Source organism: Abramis brama, assembly GCF_963993115.1.
Source record: "Abramis brama genome assembly, chromosome: 12".
NCBI classification, from domain to species: Eukaryota; Metazoa; Chordata; class Actinopteri; order Cypriniformes; family Leuciscidae; genus Abramis; species Abramis brama.
In genome coordinates, this window is record NC_139974.1 from 39,186,332 (window position 1) to 39,206,689 (window position 20,358).

Sequence of the window (20,358 nt, forward strand, 5' to 3'; positions counted from 1 at the left end):
GTGTAATTGTTGAGCAACAATCGGTGGAGGAATGTGTACGTCACCATTCATTCATTTACAATCTAACATAACATCCATTCAACTTCTCAATCTACATAATCCTCAAACCTGTACAGGACTGGATGGGTTAAACTAATACGTGCAGAACATAAACAATGCAGTGTTTCCCCTACCATTATAAAATATGAACAAATATGTATTACAAATTATACAAAAATACTACAAATATGAAGAAAAACTCATTTGAGAAAAACTATCATCATGTCAAACACACAGAAACTCAAAGGTCTTCACGGCAACCCGTCAAAATAAAAGTCCGGTTTAACTTGACAGAAAAATATTACCGTAGTAAAAATACTACAAATATGAAGACAAATATATACCCAACAAATATATATATACTACAAATATATACCCAATAAAAAGCAGTTCAGTACACTCGAAATCAAACCGCGATATAGACTAGTGTGTGTGTGTGTGTGTGTGTGTGTGAATATTACACCGCAAAAAGATTATTTGTATACGAATCCTGCATATTCTGTGTGAATGAATGGTCGTCAGGCGACGCGGTTTCATTTACCACACACACACACACACACACACTAAAGTGTGTGACGCTCGCGCCAAATAAAAATATTTTTATTTTTTTGCCTATATGAGGACACAAAATAATGCATGAACTTCATCTCCAGACTCTAGACTCGCTCTGAAAGTCACTTTGTGAGCATTTAACCGCTTCATTTGAGAAAAAATATCATCATGTCAAACACACAGAAACTCAAAGGTCTTCACGGCAACCCGTCAAAATAAAAGTTCGGTTTAACTTGACAAATTTATTTTAACGTTGTACAGTAGAATTTAGATACGTCTCAATGTAATAATAATACTAACACTAATATAAATAAATTATCATCAAAACTTAATTTTTTAAGGAATAATCAAAAAATGTCTTCCATGTTTTAATTTTTAAACAGTAAAGCTCATTGTCCAGCTCGTTTGACAAAAAAGTTTGTTTAATTTCATATGATTAAAATAAATTAAATTAATGTTTTATGTCTTAAAACACAACACCGAATTTGTGTGGAAAAAAAACAAACCTTTTTTTTTTCTTTTTTTTAAATGTTGTATAAGTTTAATAATTGTTTATTAAAGTTTCATGATTTCAATTAATTAGACATGCTTTTTGATTAGTAAAATTTGTATTATTTCTGCTTTAGTTGTTATTGTTAACATACATTAACCCATTTAATCCCAGGTGTTTCCCAGTTAAGGTTGTACAGGACAACGAAACAAACTGCATGACTGTCCTAAAAAGTCAATAAAAGTATGTATTTGCAACTTTTTCATAATATTTTCATATGCAAATACATAAATAAAACAGTATTTTATATATATATACAGTAACGGTCCAAAGTTTGGAAACATTACACTTTTTAATGTTTTTGAAAGAAGTTTCTTATGCTCATCAAGCCTGCAATTATTTGCTCAAAAATACAGAAAGAAACAGTAATATTGTGAAATATTATTACACACTTAAAATAATGGTTTTCTATTTTAATATACTTTAAAATGTAATTTATTCCTGTGATCAAAGCTAAAAATGCTGTTCTTTTTAAAAAATGTACTCATCAATGTATTCTGAAAAAAAGTTTCACAAGTTTTACAAAAAATATTAAGCAGCACAACTGTTTCAACATTGATAATAAATCATCATATTAGAATGATTTCTGAAGGATCATGTGACACTGAAGACTGGAGTAATGATGCTGAAAATTCAGCTTTGATCACAGGAATAAATTATATTTTAAAGTATGTTAAAGCAGAAAAACATTATTTGAAGTTGTCTTCTTTCAAAAACATTAAAAATAGTAATGTTTCCAAACTTTTGGACCGGCACCATACATATATGGAAATTCACTGGAATTAAGTCAATAACTGGAATTAAATGGGTTATGTACAGGTAAACCCCTAAATTGGCAGCAATATACAACATATTCAAGCGTTTTTGATCATAATGTGCATCAAAATATTTATTTTCTATGGTCATTGATAAAATTAAACAAATACATTTCTCTATTTTCTACTATTTAAATGTGTATTTGTGGCCAACTTTGAAAAAATATTATTATTACAATTGTTGTTATTATTACTCGTTGTTATTATTGATCTGTTTGGAATATTATCATGACATCATTCTGCAAAGTGACCTGCAGGTGAACTAACCAGTTCACAGAGACATTTAAACACACACACTGTGTAAACTCAGCTACACTGAGTCTGTTAAACGGGATCTCACCAGCCCTTCGATCTGGATTTGTTTGACGGGAGAATCCAGTGTTTTTCCAGACGGGGATTCTTTACGGGATGCCATCTTCACGCGCGCTTGGGATACAGGACCGTTAAACCAGTGGCTTCCGGTGAACCTGAGAGCGATAAAAGAATCATTTACTGGAATCGGATCTTTTTCGATGAGTTGCTTGAAAAACCGGGACTAAAGCGATTCATTAATTTAAAAAACATTTTATGAAAACGTGCAAAAACATGTTCAGCTGAGTGATACAAATATAATATTGTTTATTGTATATTCACATTCTATTTATGTTCTAAATTACTTTTTATAACGTACGATTAAACATGATTTTTTAATCATGACTGCAAAAAAAAAACTTAACTGAAATCCATAAAATTACAATAAACAGCCTTATTAATAGAAATCCCGTAATAAAGAGCAATATGTGACTACGTATTCCACATTACGGTGGTTCCTTGCAATGAAATGAACTGTTCGAAAGAATCGATTCGCGCTCGCTAGAAGGTACAGCTGTAATAGTGGTCGGAGAAACAATAACTAATGCGCACTGTTCCTAGAGTCAGTTAACTAATACAGTTCTATCTAATAATAATTAATTAAACTTGTATATTATTCGTAGTTATTATTACTTTAGTCATATGTGTATTTGTTAGGATTAACGCGGTATTTCAATTATAGCAGCTTGCGGTTTTCCACCCGGTACACATTTACTGTAACCACGCTGGCACCATGCTAGAAATGTTTGAGATTGGCGTGAGTTTCGTCCAACTGTTTTGTTGACATATTGACATAAATCAAGGGTATTAATCCTCACCAATTCGGATTGATTGTTATTCTTCTTCTGCCCTGTCAGGATAATCTATTTGTTCAAACTGTCTGCGCTTTATATGTATAAATAATTCAGCATGAAGATAAAGCGTCAGAAGCACGCGAAGAAAACCATCAGTTTTTACAAGTACAACTTTAGCTTCAGGGAACCTTTCCAAATAATAATTGACGGGACGTTTTGTCATGCGGCGTTAAAGAATAAGATCCAAATCAAAGAGCAATTGCCAAAGTATCTGATGGGAGAAGTTCAGCTCTGCACCACAAAGTAAGCCAGTCTTATTTCTAGTATTGATGCACGTGTGTGTGTGTGTGTGTGTGTGTGTGTGTGTGTGTGAGATGATGTGTAATAAAAGATTTGTGCTGTTGTTTCGCAGCTGCGCACTGAAGGAACTTGAAACCCTTCCAAAAGAGCTTTATGGAGCGAAACTCATCTTACAGAGATTTCAGATCAGGAGATGCAAACACACGAAAGATCCGGTTCCTGCATCCGAGTGTTTGCTGTCAATGCTTGGAGAGACAAATCCACACCACTACTTCATCGCAACTCAGGTAAGGACTCAACAACTGGAACCAAGTCTTGTGGTTTTGTAGAATTAAGGAATAATAACACACAATGGATTCTTCTAACCAGGATCAGGAGTTGACGAAGGCGCTGAAGAAGATCCCTGGGGTTCCTCTGCTCTACATTATCCTCAACACAATGGTGTTGGACAAGCCGTCTGAACGAACGCTGAAGCACGTCGAAGCCGTTCAGCTGGGGGAGATCGTGAACCCGATCGTGAGCCTCCAGAGTCTGAAAGAAAAGGAAGGCCTCGGGAAAGACGGCGACGACAAGAGAGGCAAAAAACGCAAGAGGAAATCCAGCAACCCCAACCCGCTCAGCTGCCTGAAGAAGAAGAAGAAGCCCATGCCTCCGCAGCTCAAGAAGACGGATGGAGAGAAGAAGAAGCGGATCAGAAAGAAGAAGCGACGGCCTGTCGGAGGAGAGAAAGCAGTCGCATCCGATCCCGCTAATGCTTAGAGTCCAGCAGAGCTTGTGTGAGAGTGTGTGCGTGTGTTCTTTTATTGTAAAGACTGACTTTTCCCAGACCATGCATGTGTCTAATAAACTAGTGTTTCTCTGTAAAAGCAGGCCTGTTTTTTCTGGATGTTTAAGTTTTGTGTTTAAGTGTGTGTATATATATATGATATATAAGAAATTATAAACGCATGCAGAAACAAGAGAGAAGCAAAGAAATATTAATAACTGATTGTGTTGTGTAGACAATGTGTGTGTGTGTTTGTTCAAATAATATAAAATTAATAAATTAATATTTTAATGATGATGTAATAGTTAGAATTTTAGATAACGGTTGAGGTATAATTTTAGGTATATATTTGCCAGCAAACAACTTATTTTTGTCTAATTTTGTCAATCATTTTTTCAATTAAACAACCCTGATTTTTAAGTTACAATTATATTATATTGTAGTTATAAATATTTTATAGTGCTGTCAAATTGATAAATCGAATCTAACATAGAAGTTTGTGTTTATGTAATATATGTGCGTTTATATTATATTTATTTACGTGTACTGTATGTTATGTGTGTGTGTGTGTGTGTATATATATATATATATATACACATGCACATATATATAAATATAATATAAACACACATACACAAACTTTTATGTTAGATGTGATTAATCATTTTGATGGCGCTAATACAGATAATACATATATATAATTTGAATTATTTGAGAACAGAAGTGTAGTTGGCTTATTGTATTAATAATTAGAAATGGGAATATATATATATATACATACACATTCCTCATATATATCATGTTAAATATTATTGGTAATGCTAAATGAATAATATCAATTTAAAGTGATAATGTTTTATTACTATTATTTTATAATAATAATAAATCAAGTTGCATTTAATGGTCAGAATTTGAGGTTATATATTTTTACCACAAGAGGGAGGCACAGCCTCGAAGAGCCAATCAGGGGTGCGTTTCCCGAAAGTATCGTTAGCCAACTATGGTCGCAAATTCCGTTGTTATCAGCGTAGTTCATCGATTTGGTGTTTCCCGAAACGATCGTTCCAGCGAACGTTCGCAAACTTGTGTGGTTGGAACGACAGCTCTCAAGCTGTCGTTAGAAGCATAGTTTCTAGTTTACATGAGATGTAGACTGAATAAATCCTTATCTTTAGCAAAATAAGCAAGCTGACATTCAGTACAACCCGTGTTATTTATTTAGAATACATAAAAATGTAATTTACGTCTTTTAGTTTGTCAAGAGATTTAAAGCACCGTTTTTGAAGACTGCGCATGTGCGAACGTGCTCTACTGTAAGAACGAGCCAAATATTGAGTCTGGTAATAAAGCAGCATAACTGAGAAAAATTAGAAATGGTCTTCAGATGCCATGTCTGTAACTTATATGACAAAATCTAGCGTTAATTCGATCTCAAATAGATAAATAAAAATAAGTTATTAGTCCACCACGTGCGAGACGTCATAAACCAACGTGGTTGAACTATACTTTGCAACATACGGTTTCGGGAAACAGTCGTGACTAGCTAGTTGATTTCTCCAACGGTGCATCGTACTATGGTAGTTAAGCAGCGAGCTATATAGTTGTACGGGAAACGCACCCCTGGCTGACTTTTTGTTTAAGGTTTGTTCACATAAATGAATATTTATTAAAAAATTAATATTACATTCCAATGTTTTCGCTTGGAAAGCACCTAAAAAATTAGTAATTTGATCACATCGGCTCAACATCTTGTAGGACATCATGAGAGTTTAGTGTGTGATGCGTCATGGCGGAGGTTCTGAAAGAGAACTCGGTCCCATTCTGTCTCTTTGAATGTCTGTAACGTCAGAGACTTGATCTATTGGGTTTAAATATAGCCTCCATTGTGTCTCGGCTATTTTTGCTCTGGGTTGGGAGTTGGGATGTATTGCTTGTTTGTTCAGGTTGCTTGGGAAACACAGAGAGGACAGGACAGCATGCTGCTCAGATCTACCCAGAACACACACTCATGTCTGCATGGGATCAAAGGCAAATGTAATTTGTGATCTATTCAGTCCTGAAACAAATAAACTGGTCCGTTTTCAAACTGGGGTCCGGGGAAAAGTCTAGGGAAAAACCAGGAAAAATGTTTTAGTTCTGGGTTGTTGCAACCCATGGACAGACCCAACCATTGGTTTACTTTTTTATTTTTTTTATTAATTTTTAAACCCAACAGTTGAGTTTGGCCATGAGTTGAAACAACACAGCATTTTTAGAGATTAAAATAAACAAACAAATAAGTGATTAAGTGTTAAATTAACACATGATAAAACATACAAAAATAAATAATACAATTAAAATCAATAAATAAACGAATTGCTTAATTTTTTATTTATAAATTTGCTTTAAACGTCTAGAGAAAAAATATTAGAGTAACGTAAATAAATGATTGAATGTTAAATTAACATATGACAAAATGTAATAAAGAAATAAATGAGATTAAAATATATATACATATGTGGAAAAGCCTAGAGTAAAACTGTAAACATGTGAATATAATAATAATATTTTTTATTTGCATATTCATAGAACCGCGTATACTAAATGAGGCAAGGGTGTAGAGTTATACGTAATCCGTAAGAAAGAAAAAATAAATAAAATCTAGCATTTCGAGATTAAAGTATACAGAAGACTTCTTGTAATTTTGACTTTATTCTCAAAATATTACGACTTTATTCTCGTAATGTTTCGACTGGTTAATATAGAAATATTTAGACTTTAATCTAGAAATATTGCAACTATATTCTAGAAATATTTTGACTTTATTCTCGAAATATTTCGACTTTATTCTCGAAATATTTCGACTTTAATCTCGAAATGCTATTTTTTTTTCTTTCTTTTTTTTTTCACCTTGCGGTTCAGGGCTTCCGTAATACACGCTATTTTAGGGCATGAATAGTTTTTTTCAATAGGCCTATGTCATTTTGGTGATCAAAGATGAGTTTTAAAGGGATACAATTATTGATTACAGGGGGACTTAAAAAGCATATAAAAAGCAGTACATAGGCAGTACATATGTTTTTGCGATAGATCTGCTGTTTTTGTGGTGTGTTTTCTCCTATCCCTTCCTGTCTCCGGTCTATGTCATAATTGTGCAGATGTACGCATATCTGCTGATGCAGCAGTTTTTCTCACTCAACATTGTGTGTATTACTATTGTCTATTTCTCCCATTACCCCAGCTGTAAAGCAATAGTCTTCTTTCAGCTGTTGCACAACAGCTCTATTGGCTTTGGCTGTACAACCTGTAAAAGATCTGTTTAGGTGTTTGTGTTGAAGAAGGCTCTGCTCTTTCTCTTTGTTTGGGGGGTGAAAGTGTCATTCATGTCATGTCAACTTCACCTGGTTGTTCACACCTCAGAGCTCAAAAAGACTGAAGAAATAAAGCTGTGGAAAAGTGAGAGTGGCTGGGAACAACAACCAATAAAACACAACCTGCAACACACTCATACACAGACATATGAATATATGACAGGGGGGAAAACACAAAAAAAACGGATTTGAGGGCATATTGATGCATTTTACAAATATAACCCTATAAAAGCGTAGGAACATTTAAAAGGGCCAATAATAATATATTCATTACATTTACCAGCGCTACACATGCGAACAAATGTTTACTGGTCAGTTTAACAGAAAGACTAAAGGCATCGTTACTTTTTGTCTATTGGTCTTTGAATTGTCAGTACATCATCTTCTGTGTATCAGAATAATCCAGCGTTCATGATCAGACGTAGGAGAGAGCGGGGCACAACCTAACGCTTTTTGACTTTCTCAGTTTTGTAAACCTACATAAGGCTCAGAGTATTTTTATTTATTTTTCAACATTAAAATTTTTTGTAATTTTTACGGTAAAAAAACTAAAAAAAAAAAAAAAAAAAGCAACGTAAAAGACATGTTAATTGCTTAACAGTATATACCCTTACTATATACAGTGAAAAACTGTAATAGCTCTCACTGGACATGTCATGTAATTTTACTGTAAAATACTGTAAAAATGTAAGGATTTTGGAAGTACACTGAAAAAAAAAACTTATGGTTGCATTTACCATACCTTATCGTAAAAAAGTAAACTAAAATTTACGGTAAAAAACTGCCAGCTGTGTTTGCCAGTACTTTACCGTAAAAAATACAGTAGAAATATTTATTTTTACGAAGTAAAGTTTACAGTAAAAAACTGGCAGCTGGTTGCAGGCGATTTACCGTAAAAAAAAATATGGTAGTAATATTTTAGGTTTTACGGCAGTGATCTAAAGATTACGGTAAAAAACTGGCAGCTGTGGTCTCCAGTACCTACAGTACTTAGTTTGCCATAAAAAATAGGGTAGAAATTTTAGTTTTTACGGCACTGAACTAAAGTTTACGGTTAAAAACTGGCAGCTGGTTGCAAGTGCTTTACCGAAAAAAAATACAGCAGTAATATTTTAGGTTTTCTGGCATTGAACCTCAGTTTATGGTTTACTGCCAGCTGTGGTTGCCTGTAATTTAAAAATATTCTATTACAAACCAATTTTTTCATAAATTCATAAATGTCATAAGCTACCAGAGGTTTAGACGTTGATGTTTTATTGAAAATAATACAATTTGAAGTCACCAGTGTGGAGATATGTTTGCTTTAGTTGGGTCTTGACCCTTGACTTTCTAACTTTATATTTCCTCTGGCTGCTTTAACTGTGATTTTAAAACACATTCGTTATGGCATGAAAATCAGAGAGAGAAAATATGATCGCTGGAAATATGATTGTTGGAGCTTTATATTCCATTGTATGAGGAATGTTTAATACTAATATATTTCATGTTTTTTGAGTATAATAGTTCTGACCCTACCGCATGTGAACCAGCAGAACAGATAATCTGAAGAACTTAAAAAACACATGGTGTACAAAACATATTTTGAACTACTGTCAGTTTAAGACCAACACAAACATCAAGAATCAGCGTATAATCTCAACAACGGTGACAATCAACAAAATAATCAGATAAAACTCAAAACAAGGGTCCGCACCGATAGCCTCATGGGCAGCATGCCGACATATAGCGCCGCTGCGCTTCGGGTGACCCGAGTTTGAATCCCGGCTCGTGGACCTTTCCCGATCCCGTCCCCTGTCTCTCTCTCCCACCTCGCTTCCTGTCCACTCTCTACTGTCCTATCATAATAAAGGCAAAAAACACACAAAAAAATCTTACAAAAAAACCCCTCAAAACAAGGTACTAAAAAGTTGCAACAAAACAACAGCAAAAATAAAATCAGATTAAAGCTGCAAGCAGCATTTATCAGGGTTCAAGCAGTTAAGGCCTTTAAGCACAAAAGCATCAAAAGTTATTAAGTTTTATTTAGCAAGCATTTAACCACTGACATCATAGATGGAAAAGACCATTTACAGCCAATACCGGCAGTTTACCATGGGAAATAAATGGTTTTAAAGCTTTTTAACAGTTATAGCGCCACCTATGGTACGATCTCCATAAAAGTGTTTACTGTGACCTCAAATTGAACCCATACACATGTGTACTGAGTTTGGTGAAGATATCTCATTTACTTATTGAGTTATAGCCATTTTAGTAAAATAGGCTCCTCCCACAACAATTTACCACATTCTAGTATTATTTACTATGATTCTAGCATGATTTACATAGTTTACCATGATTTTATCTTAGTTTACCTTGATTTACCATATTCTAGCATGATTTACCATGATATACTACATACAATCTAGTATGATTTACCATTGTTTACTGTGATTCTAGCATGGTTTACCATAGTTTATCATGATTTATTATAGTTTACCATGATTTACCATTTAGCCATTTTGTCCGCCTTGAGCCAGGGATCACAGTGGTGTAAGGCACTTGAGTCTAGAGCTGCGTCCGAAATCGAATACTTCCCTACTATATAGTATGCGAAAAACAGTACGCGAGCAGAGTAGTATGTCCGAAATCATAGAATTCGAAAAACAGTAGGCGAGAAGTACCCGGATGACCTACTACATCCGGCGAGATTCTGAAGTGCGCATAGGATGGACACTTTACTATCCCATGATGCCACGGGAGAGGAGTTGTCGTCGTTATATTTGAAAATGGCGGAAAACGGAGACGCGGCTGTTTTCAAGTGTAAGTACTTTACAAAACACTTTTTGTTTATTTGTGGTTAAATTGTATTCGTTTAACATCATATAAGTATACGATTGACTTGTTGAAAGTTTAAATAATGTAAATCGAGGGTACAAGTTTGTGAATTGGCTGCTAAATGACAATTTTATCATTATTATTACCGAACAGAACGAGCTAATGCCTGTCAGCTAGTTAGCAGTTTTATTTAAACAACGACGTTGTTTCTCAGTTAAATGATAGTTACAAAACATTAAATTTTTATTTTACAACGATTTTATTTCTCCTTTACCAGTGTTGATATGTAATAAGTGTTGGCTACGTATCAAGCTACTGTTATGTTATCAAGTGTACCTCAACTTGTCCATGTAACATTAATATTAATATAATAATATAGATTGCCCATGGTTCATCACTAATGTTAAATTCTGTATTGATTTTGCAGGGGGCTGATGAACACACCTGTGTTCTTACAGAGTGGAGGGTGGCTAATGAAGGGGAGGAAAGAAAAGAAAGAGAGCGATGAGAGCATGAGGAGAGACGAGAACAGGAGGCCAGAGAGAGGAAAGATTCCTTCAGCTTTTAGAAATAATTGCTAAAAAAAAAAATATAATAATAAAGAAAACAAATGTTACACACTCTCTTTCCATTTATTTGTTAGTAAGTTCATTTTGTCATGCTGTTTTAGCCAGTTTTAATACAAATCACTTAATTCCCTAGGATTTACAGTAGTTAGATTGTCAGTTGTAAAGTGTTTAATATGTGGCATTGAGTAATAAATATTTTTTAAAGGGTGTTGTGTGTGCACTTATTTTGTGGCATATTCCAGATGGTTTTTGAAACAAGCAAATTGCAGGTACATCTGAAAAATGTTGTCTGAATATGAGTGCCGCACTATAGAGTAATAAACACAGACACCTCTAAAATGTATTTGCTTTATTTTTTTATATTATTTAACTTTTAAATGGATACAGAATACAAAGCTCAAAATAAAATCACAAAACTTTGGCACAAAGTGCTGATCCGAGACAAGAGGGGCACAAAAATGTAATTATTTTTAATAGAGCTTAAAGCACCACCAAAAGCAAAAGTTTTAAAACTTTTTTTATTAAAGTGTTATCTTGAGGGAAGAAAATGAATGTCAGCAGCTTCAGTAAGGTAACCTTCACAGGTTTCTAAAAGATCTAAAGGGACTTTCTTACTAACAATCTCATTTGTAGGACATCACTTTAAAATAATTCAAAATCTGTTTCTTTAAAAGCATGTGTTCAAGATGGGAACTTTACACCTTGGGTAATTTTTGGATTGCCACCTGAATTTTTCCTACCTAAATTTAAAGTTAATAATTTGTAAAAAAATAAAATAAATCAAATCAAATATGTGATATGTAGCTAGAACATAAGCACCTCGATGCCCCTTTTTTCCCACCCAAGGTTGCAATCAGTGACTGGATGGACTACCGTGAAAGTCGGAGGTTGGGGTGGAGGTCAGCTCCATCTTTAAAATATAGATGAAGAATTGGCGCAGTAGTTTGTAGGTCTCACAATCTGTAAACGTGTTTATAGTTTATTTTATAATACAATTTGAATCGACATGACACTTGTTTTCTGTGTTGCCTTATTTATAAATATAATATGTATGTATATATATATATATATATATATATATACACACACATACATAAAAAAAAAAAATATATATATATATATATATATATATAAACACACACTGACACATGGTATGGCGTTATTTTTTAATAACGCCATACCATTAATAACTAACCGGAGTAGCAGAGCGAGCTGAGTGACGCGCGCTGCGTCAGAAGGTGGGCGGGGTTAGGATTTCCCAAGATTTTCCATGATGAAAGTGACCAATCATAAGAGGGTCAGTGCCCTCCTTGGTTTCCGCCCCCAAATTGTCAAAAGTCATGTAGACTCGAGGGAGCAGAAATCAGCTGAGCGAGCAGAAATCCACTGCGCGAGCAAAACAGCATTCCGCGAGCAGGATTCCACTGTACAAGCAGAGTTAACCTATGAGAGTATGCCAGGCGCTCGCTCGCAGCTACCTGTACACCTCTCGGTTGTTGAATTTGTGCGCGAGTACTTTTATCATGCCAGCTGAAGGTTCATTTTTGCGCGTGTGAAATAACATAATGTGCTCGTGAGCATGTCTTACACGCTCATAACTTTTGACTAAAAAATAACGCCATACTCATGCATACTATTGATTCATTCATGTTTATTTCATTGATGGTAATATCACAAGCAAATAAATTACTTTTTCCTTACCAAAAATCAACATCTGTCATTGTTCACAGGTTTGTGTGTGTGTGTGTGTGTGTTTTTGTTGGTCTTTTTTTTAGGTAAAATGTATCGGCCAAATGATATTTAACTTATTTGAGAAATTACACAAAAGCTCTAGTCAAAGGCGTGATCTGCGAGCAGCTGACCGACGACTCCTCTGAATTGTGAGCACGAACAACGTAAAAACGCAGAAGTAAGCGGAGAGAAGAACTAAAAACATTGCTCTAAAGTTGGTGCAGTCAGTGGAATGCGCTCTTTAAATGTTCGCGCTGATGTGACCGCGCATGTCACGTGACAATACCAACATGGCGCATGTAGTACGTCTGGACCAGGGGGGCATGGTTTTCTATTATTTTGAAGGTACCCCCGGGCGCCGCCATTGGCTAGCGGACCCCCACCTGCTGTTAGCATCCCATTGACTCCCATTCATTTTGGCGTCACTTTGACAGCGAATAACTTCACATCTGAGGCGTTTAAAGACTCCATTTGTCCATTTTTTATTTCTAAAGAAACACGAAAGTGTATAAAAGGCTTCATTACCTTGTAGCTTCTGTTATGGCCCCGTAAGCAATTTTTGTAAAAATAGGCTAACGATTGCGTCATACCCACGCGACTCTCTGTCGCACAGTAGAGAATTACCGTATGGACAGGAGGAGAAGCTCGCGGGCAATCGGGGGGACGTGGAGGCAAAGTGACAAAATAATTAATCAGAATACATAGCAAACGTTTCTCTTGCTCATAGCTCGTGGACATCTCCTATTCACATTCTCCGTCTCTGCAAGTTTCGGAAGGGAATGATTCAGATTTCTTTGGCACAGCTACTAGAAGACAGACGGGTTGCTCACGTCACATCTACGTCGTCAAGCTCAGTTTGAGTCTGCGCAGTACGCTCGACCCCCAGGAATTAAGAGTTTCAATTTTGGCTTCACTTTGTCTCCGTTGAATCCAATGGGGTCGCTGTGTCCATTTCTTTTACTGTCTATGGTCTGGACCTGGTCTGGACTCTATAGACCTTATGTAGCCCCGCCCCTTTTCAGCGCTGCGCTCGTTGTCTTTTGACTTCCGGTTTTATTTTCACAGTGATCTTGCGTATTTATGAATGAACGGCTCGTTTTAAAATCTTCCCGGTCTACTGACATTTGTTGAGACATCTGGTTTAAACAATACAATCCTCATGATAACTTTCATTAACTTTTGTTAACTTTATATTAAGTAAATCCACTTCAAAAGCTAATTACTCCTGGACAGCAATGCCATAGGAATATACAGAGCGACCGCAAAAACGGAAGTTCAAAGACAATATTCTAAAGATGGCGGCGCCCTTGTTTCTCTGGTGCATAAGGTCTATTCATACTACCCGTATTCATACTATATAGAACGTACTTTCTAACGGTCGCAAAGTACGTTCTAATTTAAATGTAGTACCTACTCACATAGTACGCGATTTCGGACGCAGCTTAGGTCAAACGGCCTAAGAGCTATGCGCAATTTTGTACTTTTGGTTGCTGTAGCGCCACCTATGGGCCAATCGGGGTCATACTCTGATAGGTTGTCCCCAAATTGAGGCCTACCATCTGGCCAGGTTTCACGTCTCTAGGCCTTACGGTTTGTCCTGCACGATGCGTTTTACGAATCCTTACAATTACAATAGGGTTTCAGCATTTCATGCTTGAACCCCTAATAATAATAATAAAAGAAAATACTAAGGCAATTCAGCATAACTTATTCATGCTGCAATGCATGCTGGGAGATATTAATGAGTTTTGATTGATGGCTCCCATCATGCACTGCACTTTTATCATCACCGTTGTTGAGACTCATATGCGGAATGTGGAAGTCTGTGTGTGTCAGAGAGACGCAATATTTCAAACCTTTATTGTGCACAATGTTTTTACAATTATTTTACACTTTGCAACATGATCATATGCCAGCTTAAAATGTTATCTGATCTAATAAAAAAAATGAACAAGAGAAACTAAAATATTTTCTCAATTAAATACAATTATTAACTTTTTCATAAAAAATTATGGATTTTTTTTAATAATTCAAAATAAAAATTTGAGTTTGAGAACAAACACACCGGAAAACATGGCTATACAGCATAGTTCAATTAATAATTTCTTTATTCTCCTTTCTCATGGTTTCTCAATAGAATTCATAAAAGTATAGAATAGAATATCATAGTTCTAATAGGGACTCATTGTAACACAGTGTGACAACATGCCCCGCCTGCACAACTGGGCTTTAAACCCGGCTAGGAGATCAGCATTAAAGAACTATCTCAACTGTAAAATAACAGATATAAGATTAAAAATTAAAATGTGGAAGTATTTAAAACAAGTGTGTTACAACCATAGACTGTTGACGATCACACGTTGATCTGATTGGTTACAAGGTAGTTTGTGACGTCAGAAACACCAACGATTTCAAAGCGTGTTTTTGAGACTGTCTTTGGTTCACTGCAGTTTTAAGGAGAAAATACTCAGCAATGGTGTCGACTTATGAATTTACACATTGTTTGTCTTAAAGCATATTAAAAACACCACATAGACACATAAACAACATTTTCACCACAGGGAGACTTTAATCCATTTTGCCCATTTAACTGACAGCTTATCTTCCTGTACTTATCAAACAACTTGTAACTTGTGGTTGTGTTCTAGGTTTGACAGGTGAATCAATATCCTTAAACATTTAAAGTTCTCTCTGTGCCAAGTGTTCAAGGGCATCGTCCTCACAGCGCATGCAGTGATATCCGAGGTCAGAGGTCACATCCAAGCAACCCTGCTTTCGGTAGAAGTCAAGAGAAGACTTGTTCCAGTTCATCACAGTGAAATGCAGCCGGGTGCAACCAGCAGCCAAACCACGCTGAGGGTGATCATAAACACAAATATATAAATCACAACAGATTTCTTATGACACATGCTGCCATTATCTAATATAAATAAATAAATACTCACCTCAGAAACTTTGGCCATCAGAGCCTTGCCAATGCCTTTCCCTGGAAATCCTCACAGAAAATCATTAGTCAGTTTGTTATATTCAAATAAACGAAATCACACGGTGTAATTTCCTAACCTCTGAACTCTGGCATCACATACAGATCCTCCATGTAAACTGCCCGACCTTTAAATGAACTGTAGGAGTAGAAGTACATCGAGTAACCAACCTTTGTGTGACCTGTAAAGAGAATAATTTCCGTCAGCTTGATGGTTCAAATAAAAATAACTAATCATTCTACAGAAACGTCCACTTTTGGTATGGCAAGATGTCTTAAAATTGATTTCTTTTTCCAACATTTAAACTTACACCATATTATTAGACTACCCTTTGACTTTATGAATATGCATAAATGACAGCTTAATGCTTTTTTATATTTTTTGTACATTTATTTAAAGACCGCATGTACCATTTTTTTGTCACTGGTGTTACCTTACTTCTTTGGCAATATTAAAGGTTTTTATGAAATATTATTTCTAATTTTTTTCAGCACATGTAGACAGAGTAACTGAAAAATAATAATAATGCAACAAATTATTATTTATTTTAATCAGGTTTGTTAAAAGTGTGCTTGAATGAGGTTAGTTCATCTGCGCTACCATCTATTTGCTATAACAATGAAAATATTTGAAAACCAGTTAAAATAAAGTAATGATGCAATCCTTTAAATCTTAACTTTTGAGTGTAGCAGAATTAAATGGATGTAACATTATTACTATGTCACATGTGACATTGTATTTAATGTGACAGAAAAAAAAGACAGTAACACCAGTGACACAATAAATCAATGGCATGCATAAGACCAAAGATCATTATTATTCAACTATAATTAAGTAGATGAGACTAAATTTTTACATTAGGCATATAATCTAAATGAATAGCTTTCAATAAAGTTTATCTATAAATGGGAGTCACTGGTGTTACTGGTGTTACCCATAAGAAAGGTGACACCAGTGACAGTAACACCAGTGACAATTTTCAAGAAAAATTAATTTTACAAAATGGCTGCTGCAAGGTAACAAACCACATGTTGTCAATCAGGGTATACTAACTAAATTAAGTAGTTTAATCCATTTGTATTCTCATTTTTTTACAATTACCTAACAGTAAAGTAGGTCATACCAGTGACTTCAACTAAAAGCTTCATATGAAATCATGAGATAAATGAGAAGATTTCTGATAACTGAAAAGAGACAGTGGATCTACCATGGGATTATCTTCATAGATATTCAGGAAATTGGAAGAAGGAAGTCGAGTGATGTCATCAGTGTGATTTTTATTTCAAAATAAGAGATTTTTGTTTAACGGTAACACCAGTGACACAACTCCAGGGGACCACTACTTTCATTATAAATTTTATAATATTTATTCTGCATTTTTTTGCATTTTTGGACTTAGGCTCTCTATACCAGAGCCCGTCTATGGAGAGCCTGCCCACTCCCTATTAAGTCCTATTGTACCGAATTTTGGTTGCAGTTCCACCAGAGCTCCACTGGGGGCGATCACCCATGAGTGCAAAATGAATGGGAGTCTATGGAGCTAGACGGCTAAATTTGTCTCTTTCAAACGATTGCCGTTGAGAAATCTCAGATTTGATTGTAGGTTTTGCAAGTTCAACATGGGTTATAGGTCAAAAGTTGAATGAACGAGTACTTATGTCCTTTCGATTTTTTACAGGTTGAGTTGTTGTTGCCCATAACACGCTAGCATTCTGCTAATGAACGCCGATTGGTCAGTGAAGGACTGATTACGACCAGAGATACCGCTTGATGGTCTTTTAAAACAACAAAACAAAAACTCTTCTAGCACGTGTGTTTACCTGTGTCAGCTGTGTTGTCGATGCCTCGAGAGAAAAGAAAGTGCAGAGCGCGAACGCACCAAAGTGACTGAAGGATTGCCGTAAAGCGGTATCTCTGGTCGTACGATGTGTATGACGTCATTGACACTTTAAAAGACTTTTTAAAGCAAATAAGTGACTCTAAAAAATCTAACACCCAGCAATGTGTAATTCCTTTGCATCTCCTTTCGAATACAACATTCAAATTACTAGACAAAAAATTATATCCAGAGAAAAGTGGATTTTGAGGGGTATAGCGCCATAGACCTCCATTCATTCTGCACTCGTCCTGTGAGCGCCCTCATGTGGAACCAGAGTGGAACTGCAACCAGTTCAGAAGCCGGAAGTTTACTCAGAGTGGAAGTTCTCCCCTTATTAGACATTCTCTGGTTATACTTAGCAGCGGTCTGTTAGCAATAAATAATTGAATTCTAATGTAGAATGCGGTCTGTTATTTCTTGCTAACAGACCGCATTCTACATTAGAATTCAACCAAGCCATGTAATAAAGATAAATATTGGCAGCGCGGTTCTTTTTTTTTCTCACCATCTCTGGACTTCAGATGCTCTGGCACTTCAGCAATAATTCCTTGGAAAAAAGGGTTTTTGGAGAATCCGTCCTGCTCCAGATCTATAGCAAAGAAGTATGGATTGGTACCAGCTCCACATTCTCAATAAAACAATCCACAGCATGAATTATTCCAAACATTATTTTTGTATTCGGTAGATGTGACAGTCATGCCTACCTCTTTCTGTAATCTTCATGTGGTCTGAAATCTTCTCATACTCTGCCAGGTCCTAGTGTGAAGGATTTAACAATGCAGTTTACTAATCGCTCCCTTTCTGGAAACTATTCCGTGACTTTAATTACTTTCTAAATCCATATCGACCTCGACCAGTTGAACCATATAAAAATAGACATGAAACGGCTCTTTTAATTCTTTAACATAATGTGAAACTGCATTAATTATTCTTGAACTGACCAGGGAGAAGGTTACATTACATTTTAACATAAAATATAAAGTTTTGATGTTATATAGTCTATACAGTATTTAAAGGAATTACATCAGAATTAATTAAATTACTTTACATTTTGAAGGAAAAGGTCATTAAATTACATAAATTAATTAATTAGTTATTGCATTACACCCAACACTGACTAACTGCAGTGTAAACCCATCCTTGCCACATCTGAGCTAAATACAAAGATGGATTTGATTGGTAATAGCCATACAGAGTCTTTATATTTATATAATTTTAAGAATATGACATAAGAGGACACAGATATGACAATACATTTAAAAATACTATTGATCTCTGAATGAATCCTATTGCTCAGTGTATGTCAGGGGTTTGATCTTCTCAACTGATAGAGCACATCCTGTATTTTAGTCAGTGTATTATAATGACTATTTAAACTATTGCATAATAATTGTTCAAGGAACCTCAAAGCATATTTAATTTGTTGTGTTTTTTGCTATATATAATGATGTTCTTGAGATCATTTATAGCGTAGGCCCCTCAGTCATGACCTGATTGTATTTATTTGTGCTTGTAATTTGTTCATTTGTTCTTATTTTATTACTAACTATTTATTTTTCTTTATATTTATTAAAATACTAATAATACTTTTTTTGTGGTGGGCCCATGGGCAGTGAAACTTTTTGCAGGGCAAGTAAACAAATCTGAACCAGAATGAACCTGCAAAGCTCCTTTTGCGTTGAGTCCTGTAAATATAAAGAGTCCCTTTCAAGACCTGACTCTTTTGTTTTAAAATATAATGGGTTTTTTTTTACGAAAAAATAAAAAATAAAAATAAAATAATAATAATAAATATATATATATATAGCCTATACACCGACTCACCTTAATCATGCGCGAGATGTCCTTACAGTCCTCGAGCGTTGCGGGACGGATTGTGAAGTTCATCTTGTGTTCAACAATAATAACACACTGAGCAACAAAGTCTGACTGTTTGTCAACGTGGAATATTAAGAAATAGAAACATTGGAGACTGGAGAGATGTTTATGTTGCTCTGACCATAGACATAATAAATACATAGACGCCCTATTGGCCGCTTTGGAACGTTGCTGCGATACGTCAACGCGTCCGCCATTTTGCGGAGGGCAAGACTGCGCTGTAATCAAATGCAAGTAAACGGGTGAGCTGCGGTTTTTCTGTATAAAACCCCCCAAAAATATATTTATCAACCGATTTCAGTGGTTTGTATGTGGTGTACAAAAAAGTTCCATTTCTAGTTATTTAAAATCTCGATAGTTAGACTTATAACATTTATTTATTTTTAATAAGGAATGGCCAAAGCTCAGGGTTGTCATGTTTTTTTTTTTTCATTCTTGGATAAGAATTGTGAACACCCCCATACTGAGATATAATTTAATTTTCACATTAAATTAAATAAAGTTTTCTTATTGTGGGAAAAGCATATTCTGTCATTGACCCGATTTTAGCAATAAAAAAGATAACTGATGGATCCTTTATGGTAATACATGGTACAACTACAGTGCAATGCAAATAGTAAATATAAAATAAAGTGAGAAGTAGGCTAATAGTAAATAGTTTAGTCAATAAAATAAACAAACAGTATACAGCAAATTAAATAGTAATGAAAAGTATAATTATATAATATCATAAGTACTAATATAATAATAATAATATATTGATAATAGCATATAGTTTATGTATAATACTATAATAATAGCAATAGAATATGAAATATCAATTACAGAATATAGACAATAAAAAATAAGTTAAATAGTTACTATGAATAGTACAATAATTTAACAGCATAACTATAATAGATTGATAATCGCAAGTGGTATATTATTATAATAACAATAATAAAAATTGTAAATTTATATATTTTAAAATATTCTTACATAGGCTA

At 34.9% G+C, this 20,358-nt stretch overlaps 3 protein-coding genes across 3 annotated transcripts in view; 1 reads left to right on the forward strand and 2 right to left on the reverse strand.

Annotated features, from left to right (window-relative positions):
• The window catches only part of eif3hb (eukaryotic translation initiation factor 3, subunit H, b), an 80,198-nt gene extending 77,754 nt beyond the window's left edge, over positions 1 to 2,444 (reverse strand). The window contains exon 1 of the mRNA XM_084130247.1: positions 2,297 to 2,444. Coding sequence (XP_083986373.1) covers positions 2,297 to 2,371 — 75 coding nt within the window. The 5' untranslated portion in view covers positions 2,372 to 2,444. The remainder of the gene's footprint in view (positions 1 to 2,296) is intronic.
• Positions 2,445 to 3,020: 576 nt separating this feature from the next.
• On the forward strand, positions 3,021 to 4,464 carry utp23 (UTP23 small subunit processome component). Its single transcript, XM_084131528.1, has 3 exons — positions 3,021 to 3,404; positions 3,514 to 3,688; positions 3,771 to 4,464. Exons 1-3 carry the CDS (start codon positions 3,217 to 3,219, stop codon positions 4,158 to 4,160), a joined length of 753 nt encoding a protein of 250 aa, XP_083987654.1. The 5' UTR covers positions 3,021 to 3,216; the 3' UTR covers positions 4,161 to 4,464.
• A 10,260-nt stretch (positions 4,465 to 14,724) lies between these two features.
• On the reverse strand, positions 14,725 to 19,508 carry LOC311093175 (thialysine N-epsilon-acetyltransferase-like). Its single transcript, XM_084130354.1, has 6 exons — positions 19,319 to 19,508; positions 18,199 to 18,250; positions 18,000 to 18,083; positions 15,695 to 15,796; positions 15,577 to 15,617; positions 14,725 to 15,484 (listed from the first exon to the last, which is right to left on the reverse strand). Exons 1-6 carry the CDS (start codon positions 19,379 to 19,381, stop codon positions 15,311 to 15,313), a joined length of 516 nt encoding a protein of 171 aa, XP_083986480.1. The 5' UTR covers positions 19,382 to 19,508; the 3' UTR covers positions 14,725 to 15,310.
• Positions 19,509 to 20,358: the final 850 nt, after the last annotated feature.